This window comes from Juglans microcarpa x Juglans regia, chromosome 6D, assembly GCF_004785595.1.
Source record: "Juglans microcarpa x Juglans regia isolate MS1-56 chromosome 6D, Jm3101_v1.0, whole genome shotgun sequence".
NCBI lineage: Eukaryota > Viridiplantae > Streptophyta > Magnoliopsida > Fagales > Juglandaceae > Juglans > Juglans microcarpa x Juglans regia.
The window spans coordinates 33,734,526-33,745,317 of NC_054604.1; the positions used below are offsets into that span (position 1 = coordinate 33,734,526).

Genomic DNA, 10,792 nt, shown 5'->3' on the forward strand with positions numbered 1-10,792 from the left:
TTTAATTTCAACCCATGAAATAAATAAATTAATAGCATCTTCCACGTCCTGTCCCCCACTCCTGGTGCATGGAAATGGAAGCCACTAATAAGGAGAGTTTTTGGGAAGTCAAACTGCAGGCTGCAGCAATCTCCAGGATTATGTTCTCGATAAGATCAAGCCGTACGTACATACACATTCCTTGGTGGTCCCCCACCCCCGCAAAAAAAAACCTTAAACCCAAAGCACTACACAATCCCACTTATAAACATCGGGTTTTTTTTTCCCCTTTTCTAATTCATTTATTCATATCTTTTTTTACTTTATTTTCTTTCAATCGTGACGGCCTCTACAAATGCGTGGTAATCTTTCTGTTGGAAAATGATTTTTAGGTTCATATTCGGTTAACACTCATGCGAGTGTGTAGAGATACCTAACTCTATGGGAATCCCAGCAAGTTGGCTCCTACATTTTGGGTTTTGAACACACGTTTGTGAAGGTCATTGGCCACTATACAGTAGACAGTTTGTTAGAGTGCAACACAACAACAAAAGTTAGGAATGATGGTGCACCTATGTCGGTTTTGTTAAAAATTAAATAAAATATTGTTAGAATATTAATTTTTAATAATAATATTATTATTTTGTAATTTGAAAAAATTAAATTATATTTTATATTTTGTGTAAAAATTTAAAAAAATTATAATAATGAGATAAAATAATATGAGATGAGTTGAAATGATTCTTGAATCCAAACCGGCCTAATCTCATATTATTCTAGCACTCTTTTTTAAAAAAATAGATAAATCTAATATTCACTCATTTTTTAAAGTTGTGTTCTAGTTGTTTCTTGTAATTTGGTGCTGAGATATTAATTTCATTAGTTTCATGCGGAGAGCGAGAAACCAATAGAGTGACCCTTTCCATACGATACGATATGCTGCTTTTATTACATAGGAAACAGGAAAATAAAGTTCGGAGGAAAAGAATAAAAGAGAAAAACGTAGCCTCTTTATATTAAAGTACCGCTTTCATTCCATCGACTTTCTCAAGGATATTGAAAGTCGTAAGATACAAGTGTAAAAGCTAAGTAATTAAAGAATTAAACGCCACGAGCATACTCATTAGAAAGAGTAGTACATCCCCAGGCTTCCAGATGACCAATTATAAAGAACCTATAGTAAGTTTCTCAAAGTAACTAAGCACACTAAAATACAACCGGCAAAGTAAACAATGAAAGAAGCGTAACTAATAGAAATAACCTCATCCCCTTCTATATTGATAAAGAAGCTAAAAATGAATAATCGAGGGAACTGATAGACTTTATAGGGATAGCTGAAACATATTACCTAGTCCAAAACGAAAAGGACAATCCTGAGGTCTACAACAGATGATTGTTTATGCTGCAAAGTTCTTCTTGTTTTGTTCAAAGACGTATTTAATCAGCGATTCCTTGATAGATAGCAGCTCGGGGAACTCTTTCTTCAACTTTGACCCATCCATCTCGTTGTTGCTTCGGGGGGCCACTATGACCTTAGCCTGCTCTTCAAGTGTGAAGTTCACCCACTTGAAGTCAGGGTCAATGTATTGCTTGTACATCTCAAGAATCTCGTTGTGGCTTACAACCCCAGGATTTGTGAAGTTCCATATTCCCCTCAAATTCCTCTTTGCCATCTCAATGGAAATGGGTAGAAGCTCATCCAAGACAGTCATGCTATTTGGGATGTTAACCACTTTGTTATAACGAGAAATCTTAGTTATGAAGTTGCGTGGGTTGTTTAGGTCAGATGATATTGGCATCCTAACTCTTAGAGTGCAGACATTGTCGTATTCTTTCAACAGCTCTTCAACCTGGTTAAGAAATTAAAGAGTAATTATTAGAACAAACACATAATCTCAGAAAGGATGTAGAATTAGAGACAAATATTCTGAATGAATTACCATAGCCTTGGTTTTGGAATAGAAAGAACCGGTGAAATTGGGTTTGTCTTCCTCTGTAAACCCAATGCCAGAACCTTCAGGATGTGCAGCATCATACTCAAATATACATCCTGTAGCAAAATTCATCATCAACAGTCCATGCTCTCTGCAAACATCTGCTAAGGTTAAGGTTCCAGCAACATTTGTGCGAATTGTTTCTGTCTTGTGAGACTCGCACCAATCGACATTGGGTCTACCAGTCACACCAGCAGAATTAAAAACATGGGTTGGCTTAACACTCTGAAGATCTGCTAAAAGTGATGACCGATCCTCTAGACGCCCTCTTCCATATTCAAATGGAATCCCTTGTTTCTCACATATCTTCCCAAGCAGACCCCCAAGCCAACCAGTCCTACCATAGATTAAGAATTTCAAGGAGTGTTTTCGAGGAGAGCCGGTGCTTTTGGAAGGTGGAACCAGCATCCGGGTATTACTTGGGACGAAAGATGCAGACTTCTCCTCTTCAGGTCCATCAAAGTGTCTCTCAATCCCACCAGGCATCATCAGCATTCTAGGATGAGGAAGCAGTGCCCCAGAGACGTCACCCCACCAATCAGGGTTGTTGATGTACCACTCCATGGTCTTCTTAAGCCCCTCTTCCCAAGTAGTTCGCTCGGACCATCCCAAGATCGTCAGCTTCTGATCATCCAGAAAGTACCTCTGGTCATTAAATGGTCTGTTCTCTACAAACTTAATGCTTGCCTCTGGGTCCATTGAGAAAAGTCTGCATATATCTTTGGCCACATCAATAACTCTCCTTTCCTTCTTTGTCCCAATATTGTAAACATGACCTACCTCTCCCTTGTGAAGAATGACTTCAAAAGCCTCAGCAACATCCTCACAATACAAATAACTCCTCACATTAGAACCATCGCCATGAATTGGAAGAGGCTTCCCTTGCATTGCCAAGAGGATGAACTTTGGAATCAATTTCTCAGGGAACTGATTGGGCCCATAAACATTGTTCCCACGTGTTGTTATCACAGGTAACCCGTACGACCTACCATATGCCATGACAAGCATTTCTGCTCCAGCTTTTGTTGCAGAGTAAGGGTTTGTTGGGAGGAGTTGAGAAGCCTCATGGTTTCCCACAACAGCATCCTCGTCTGTCTCGCCATATACTTCATCTGTACTCACATGGATGAACCTCCTGATCTGGCCAGTGACCTTGCAGGCTTCCAAAAGGACATGAGTACCATAAATATTGTTCTTGGTAAACTCAAAGCTGTTACCAAATGAGTTGTCAACATGGGTCTGGGCTGCAAAGTGCATTATAGTGTCAATAGACTCGGTGATGAGAAGGTAGTTGACAAGGTCAGCACTGCCAATGTCCCCCTTTACGAACTTGATACTAGGAGATGATTTAGAGGGGAGGAGGTTTTTTAGACTCGAGCAGTAATCAAGCTTGTCGAGTACAACGATCTTGTAGTCAGGGTAATTACGGATGAGCCGGTTGGCAACATGGGATGCAATGAACCCAGCAGCCCCAGTAATGAGGATGTTCTTTGGAGTATAAGTAGCCATCTCAAAACGGTGTCTACATAAAAAATGTTACAACAGACTAAGTTCTTTGTCACGATTTAAATAAATTTTTAAAAAAATAAACAAACAAGATAGATATACGGAAATAGGCCCCAAAATGCGGAGGTCTCATGGTATAGTAAGAAGACTGCACATCTCCATTTGCTTGCTTACAAAATGAAGGAAAAGAACATTAAGCATAGTATCTTCACGTATCTTCCATCCAAAGATCACTTACCACAAAAAAATTGTTTCTCACTAATTTTTAAGAAACTAAAACACAAACAAATAAATTTCAATTTTTCTTTAGCTTCCTATCCTTCCAAGCAACTAAGCAGACCCAAAACTAGAGAACGAAACATGTTAGAATATAAATCAGCACATCATTCATCAAAATCAACCAAAGGTTACCAGATCCAACGCATTCTGCAGAACAACAAACAATCACATGATCCGTGTATATTCACAAACTCATACTTGAGCAAAGAATCCCGTTTCTCAAAACGCATATAGATCTGATTTCTACCACCAGATCCCAATTAAACTCCCATAGGAGACACAAACAGAGCATATGAAGCAAATGTCTGTCATTAAATAAGCGCAAATAGCATAATTAACATCAAAGTTCTTCACATTGATTAGAGATCTAATAAAATCGAGAAAAAACCAGATCATAGATAGCTCCAAACAAAGCAAAAGACGAACACTTCTTGCTACAAACCATGCTCACACGCAATTCCTTAGAAGAAAAAAGAAAAAAGACAGAGTACAATTGGCTTACCAATCAGCGCAGGGGCGAGAGAGAAATACGGACAACGAAATGGAGGAGAAGAGAGAGCTCGTAGATTTGGGAGCTTGAGATGGGGAGCCGGAAGTGGGAGGAGGTCTATATATACACGCTTTCTCAAAATGAGCGAGACAGTTCAGGGGAGCCATAGAAAGAGCTGAAGTGACGGAAATACCCTCCATTTCTTCAAAATACTACTGGGGGTCACGCGACTCGTTCGCGACATGGTTTCGTTTGGTTATCAAACATCTCTCAACTCATCTCAACTTATCATTACAATTTTTTCAAATCTTAATATAAAATATAATAAATAATTCAATTTTTTTAAATTTTAAAATAATAATAATATTAAAAAATAATATTCTAACAATATTTTATCATTTCAATTTAACTCACTTTAACATCTAAATAGAACCGTACTTACTTCCTTCCAGGAAGTTGGTCTTGGTGTTAGGTAACTTTACGAGAGGTCTGCATTGTTCCTCCTGTCATCAACTTTCCTTCCTAAATTACGTGTTGGATGAGCCGCCTTTATCACTGCCACTCCATTGGAAAAGTATAGTTTTCTCGCCCATTAATTATTAATTAATCGTAATTTTTTATTTTTTATTTTAAATTTATCGGTCCAATTTTTATTTTTTTTTAAAGATCGATCATTTAAAGATAATGAAAATTACAGCATTTACGAGTAAGAATTTGTTATTGGGTTTAATTATCTTTTGAATAATTATATGTATCATTTTCATACACCACACATCATATATATTTTAATTTTTTTTATTTTTTCTATAACAAATATATGGTGTATAGATAATAAATAGAATAACTCAATTAGTTTAATAAAAATAAAATAAAATAAAATAAAAAATAATTTTAAAATATGTAAAGTTTGTAGTGTAGGATGGTGAATAGCATCCCTTAATTATCTTACACCTTTTTCTTCTTCTTTTTCTCAATTTGTTATATATTGGATTAAATTATCTTACATGTAGAATTTTATTTTATTTTTTTCTTAGGAGAATTTGATTTGATTATGTAACGTTTAAGAATTATTGTTGGTATATCATATCTGCATATGTATTTGGATGGGGAGAGTGACAATTTACCATCCATATATGCATGCATGTATACTAATTCATCCCTAGCTTAGACGGCACGTTTTCACTTTGAAAAAAGCTACTCGCATCCGGGACGGGGACACGCCGCGTACCCGGATTCCAAGTCAGCTTTATTTAAACGGTGCGTTTGCACCCTAAATTAAACGCACCGTTCTCTGCTTAGTGTTATCAAAACTTGTGAAATGAAACTGACCCCACGAAGACGAGACTATCTTCAGACGATAAGGACTGAACTCAACACAGAAACACCCATGGAAGACTGCTACGAATCCCAATCTTCGTCCGTTCACACCTCCAAGCTTCCCAAGCTTGCTACGAAGACGATTCCCCCACAGAGGTACGATGGGTGGCCACAAGCTTCTCCTCAAACAACCTTGGATGAAATCCCCCAACGTTGTAATTTTCTTCGCTTAATTTCCTTTTGTAAAATTTGAACCAATGTTGAAGTAATCTCGATATACAAATTCCAATTCTAATCAATCCCCCCAAGTCTCAATATAAAAGACCACTTACTTGGATGAAATCGTTGAGAAAGCAAGAGGGCACAACCTTGTAATTGGGCTTATCAAACGTGAGGCGCATCAACTCCCTCATCTTCTCGGGACTTTGCGGCAGCAGGACACTAACGGCCTCATCCAAGCTCCTCACCAGGAACATACCCTCCTCCAAGTCCTTATCCTCCATGCATACCCCAGCACAGCAAAGCACCACCCGCTCCACCCTCTCCTTAAACTGAGCCGCCATACTGTACGCCACGAACCCGCCGTAGTTGATACCGGTGATGCTCATCGTCTTTACCACCCCCTGTGCTTCCATGAGGGCCATTAAGTAGCGTGCCAGGAAGGCCTCGGAGCAGTCGGGGCGGGTCGTGTAGGAATCCCCGAAGAAGACTAGGTCAGGGACGTAGACGTAGAAATGAGGGATGAGAGAGGAGATGAAATCACCCCAATGCCACATTGCGTTGGCGTCGAGGCCATGGATGAGGAGGAGATTAGGCTTGGAGTGAGTGTGGGCCTTGGGGAGCCAGCAGTGGATGACGGTGCCGTTGCCGAGGTCGGTGGTGGTGGACTTGAGGCCGACGTGGGAGGAGTAGCAGAACCACTAGTTCTAGGTGGCTACGAAGTTGAAGTACTTGGACATTGTTTTAAGAAAAAGCTGACACGAGTCCGCAACGGGTACCCGAAGGCGGGTACCTGTAGCAGAATTGTTTCACTTTTCATGTTTAATTAGTGTGTGCACGCGCGCGCATTAGTACTCCATCTTGATCTTTGCATTAATTGTTGCATTTCTTTCTGCGTGATAATTCAGTTTGGATATTTTAATTATTTTACATAAATCTATTTCTAATTTTATTAAAAAAAGCCAAGGTTTCTATTATAAGTTGGTCTCTATAACTCTCATAATTATCAATTTAAAATATTCAACACATGATTTAGTACGGGTGATTAAGTATTTTAATTATGCCTATTTATACCAAATCAAAATATTCAACACGTCAATTAGCTAAATAACCATGGATCTCAAATATCAAAATAAATCAACCATAAAAATAGTGAAATATATATATATATATATATATATATATGTTGAGAAAATGGAATTTCTTGAATGAGTAGTACTCTTCAAATGAAAAGGCATTATCATCGATCTATAATCAACTATAAAAGAGAGACATTGAAATTAGTTTAAGATCTCATGACAATATATTTTAGACTCAAACATCAAATTGTAATTATTCTCGCAAGTGAAATAGGCCAGCTAAATACTATAAATATTCCAACAAAAGACTAAAATTCAATTACAGTACTTGAAAAGAGATAAACGCATTAATTGACGAGTACCACATGACTATATATATATATATATATATATATATTATATATAAGTACTACACATAGATCAGATTATAGAAATGCCCAGTTCGTGTGCAGGCAGTCCCCCATTCAGAAATTATACCTAGACAAACTATATATGAAAAATGATTTATACATAATATTTTTTACAACATTTTATATAACTATGTTTTAAATTAGGGGTATTTTTATAAAACATCTTATAAAAGTAACATCATTTTATAAAAATACCCTCATTTTATAACATTGTTGTGCAATGTATTGTACAATATGTTGTGTGTATATCATTACTCATATATATATATATGTATGATAATTAGCATTTTATATGATAATGTAAAATAATGCTAGAAAATGCAACTCGTCAACTATCACTATCCTAGTAAGGGCAACCTTTAATTTTTTTTCTCATTATGCTTGGTCATCTTTAGTGTATTTTTCACTCTTTCAACTCTTGCTTCCGAGATCAAGAATTGTTGACTCTTGTCTAATCTACTGACCTTACGATTTTTAGGGCAAAGGGAGATGTGTGCTTTCAAGGGTGAAGTGTCTTGTCTCTTGGAATGGCATTTCCACAATCTGCTACAATGGTTACAAGTGGTTGTAAGTTCATCAGGATCACAATCAAGGACTCTTGTGAAGTGATCCCACACCTCAGACCTATTATTAAGGGTTTCGACTACCTGGTGGAGGGTGAGGATAGAACGAAAGGTACAAAGAGTGTCAATCGAAAAGTCTAATCTTTCACTAACTCTTCGATAATGGGAGTCTCAATGGGCTGTAGTAGTCCTTCTGGATATGATGGAAAGATGGTCGTAGGAGTGCTTACGGCATCTTTAACATTCATGATTTAAAACTAAAACAGAATATAACAAATAAAAAAATCAAGATTGAAACAACAACAACTAAAAATAAAAGAGAGAGAGAGAGAATATCATGAGCATAGGTAATACCTACGTACATGGCGTTATTAGCATGTATGTGACTGGGCAAAAATCAAGAAAATCAAGATTAAAAAAAAAATGGGGAATAGTAGGAGAAGTAAACTTCACTTACGAATTGAACTGTTTAGTATACATGTTAGGATAATGATGACTATAATAATCATTCAACATGCACACTAAGTTAACTAATTGATCAGTGGTCTGCACTTGAGACATTAGATTTACTATAAGAAAATCATAATAACTTTTTTTTATAAGAAAAATTGGAGGGAAATCAAAATAGTTTCGTGAAGTGATTAGAAAGGTCAACTGCCCACGATTCTAAACTCAAAAACGATTATAATATATCACATAAAATCGTGTCAATTTGTAAATTTACTTTAATGAAATCTCTAATTTATAACTGTAGCAAATAGTTTGGTTTGACTATAGCAAATGGTTTTGTTATAAGATTAAATATACATAAAGTTACGTCAATTTGTGATATTACTTCTATAATCTCTTTACAACCGTAACACTTATCTTTTTATAATAAAATTAACACCCGGAAAAACTTTTAGATCATAAGATCTAGAGAAGGTTTAATTAAATTTTCTCTGGCTAACACGCAATTAGCAAGAAATTCCTCCTTGAGAATTGCCAACAATAATGCTAATTACTGTTAAATCTTAATTAAGATCCAGAAGATATGCACGTACGTAATTAAGCAAGTGGAGAAGAATTGGTATTTCAATCCTAGCCATTTATTTTCATGTATTATTAATTTCTCTTCGGTTCAGTATTCCCGTTCGATCTGCATTAATAATCCACTGACCTACCTCCTGATCACCTTCTTCTGATCATTTATCACATTTATCACTCTCATGCAGTAAACCCGAGCAAAAGGGCTGCCACCACTTATTTAAGTATATAGCTGTCTTTTTTTTTTTTTAAAGTAACGTCGTGTTTCTCATTAAACAGGTAATATTACATCAAGCATAACAACCTCCTCCAATACAGAGTTACAGACCTCAACTGGACCATTCTCGAACCATACTTTTTCACCAACATCCCTTATAGCAAACTGAGCTGCCGTATGGGCAGCTTTGTTTGCTGACCTGAATACAAACTTAAGACTCCATGCTTGATTCCTTTTCATCATCTGCTGCATGTCTTCTGTCATCTGTCCAAGCCAGGAATTATCTTCATTATTGGAATTTACTGCATCAACTACCACCTTGGCGTCCCCTTCAAAACAAACTTGGTAATACCCAAGTTCAGTACAGATGACCATAGCTCTAAGAAGAGCGGTGCTTTCAGCTTGAGCAGCAGTAGATATATGGTCCTTGGGGGCTGTCACCACAACTAGCAGCTTGCCTACTGAGTCTCTAATGATTACTCCCAATCCCATCCTACCCTTGGCTTTTTCGAATGCTGCATCAAAGTTCACCTTTACAAAAGGCCAAGCGGGTTGAATCCATCTTGGGGTTGGTCCTCTCTCATGATTCCCTTATGTTCTCTTTAAGCAATTCAGATTGGTCTCTTTAAAGAGTTTTAAATCTGCTTGGGCCTTCTTTGCCAGTATGCCAGGGTGCATAAACAGGTTTTGGAAAACAAACGCATTTCTTCTTAACCATAGATGGTAGCACAGATGTGAAGCCAGCTCTAGGTTCTCTTTATTCAGCTTGTTCCTCATCTCAGCCCATAGTATTTGGAAATCAGAATGGACTCTCTTCCATTTACAGAATTGGCATGTCTCTCCTCCCCATACATCTGTTGTAGCTGGGCAGTCCCACATTACATGTATTACTGTTTCCACTTCTCTTGTACATAGCGGGCAAAGGTTATTTTCACTAATGTTCTTCCTAAAAATGTTATCTTTTGTAGGAAGAATATTGTTAAGGCACTTCCAAATAAGCATCTTAACCTTGCCCGGAACTTCAAGCTTCCACAAATCTTTCCACATCACTTGATTCTCCTCCCTAGATGAGCTTTCTCCTACTTTCCTCTTGAGGATCACAGTTTCCAGAAAATAGGCACTTTTAACAGTGAAAGTTCCTTTGACTGACCCCGCCCATATCAGTTTGTCACTTGAGCTTTTGCTGCTTAGTGGCATGGAGCATATAATTTTTGCTTCCTCTTCATTAAACACTGCTGCCACCAGTTCTTCCTTCCAAGTGCAACTTCTCTTTTCTATCAGTTCGTCTACTCTAGCTTCGGGATCCAGTATTTTGATGGGGGACTGAATCTGATGAGTCACCGGGCTAGGCAGCCATTTGTCCTTCCAAATCTTAATGCTATTGCCATTACCAGCCCTCCACACAGCCCCTTCCTTGATCAGTTCCATACTAGCCCATAGACTCCTCCAAATGAACGAAGAAACTCCTTTCATCTTAGCCTCCATAAGATCGCAATGCTGAAAATATTTTTGCTTAAAAATTAGAGAAACCAATGAGTTGGGCTCTTTGATCATTCTCCAAGTTTGCTTAGCTAGAAGGGCCTTGTTAAAACTGCTGAGATCTCTAAACCCCAACCCCCCCTTGATTTTTGACCTCTCCCAATGCCCTCCATGATCTCCAATGAATACCTTTCACCTCTTCTTTGCTGCTCCACCAAAATCTAGCCAAAATAG

At 37.6% G+C, this 10,792-nt stretch overlaps 3 protein-coding genes across 3 annotated transcripts; all 3 read right to left on the reverse strand.

Moving 5' to 3' along the window:
* Positions 1 to 968: 968 nt before the first annotated feature.
* Positions 969 to 4,414, reverse strand: LOC121234727 (trifunctional UDP-glucose 4,6-dehydratase/UDP-4-keto-6-deoxy-D-glucose 3,5-epimerase/UDP-4-keto-L-rhamnose-reductase RHM1). The gene is made up of 3 exons (XM_041130803.1): positions 4,261 to 4,414; positions 1,920 to 3,495; positions 969 to 1,829 (listed from the first exon to the last, which is right to left on the reverse strand). The coding sequence occupies exons 2-3, from the start codon at positions 3,480 to 3,482 to the stop codon at positions 1,377 to 1,379; spliced, it is 2,016 nt and encodes a 671-aa protein (XP_040986737.1). The 5' UTR covers positions 3,483 to 3,495; positions 4,261 to 4,414; the 3' UTR covers positions 969 to 1,376.
* A 1,459-nt stretch (positions 4,415 to 5,873) lies between these two features.
* On the reverse strand, positions 5,874 to 6,524 carry LOC121235120. Its single transcript, XM_041131365.1, is given in 1 exon segment — positions 5,874 to 6,524. A coding segment is annotated over 1 exon segment (648 nt). The 3' UTR covers positions 5,874 to 5,876.
* A 2,609-nt stretch (positions 6,525 to 9,133) lies between these two features.
* Positions 9,134 to 9,571, reverse strand: LOC121235562. The gene has a single exon (XM_041131906.1). The coding sequence runs from the start codon at positions 9,569 to 9,571 to the stop codon at positions 9,134 to 9,136; it is 438 nt and encodes a 145-aa protein (XP_040987840.1).
* Between the last annotated feature and the right edge of the window lie 1,221 nt (positions 9,572 to 10,792).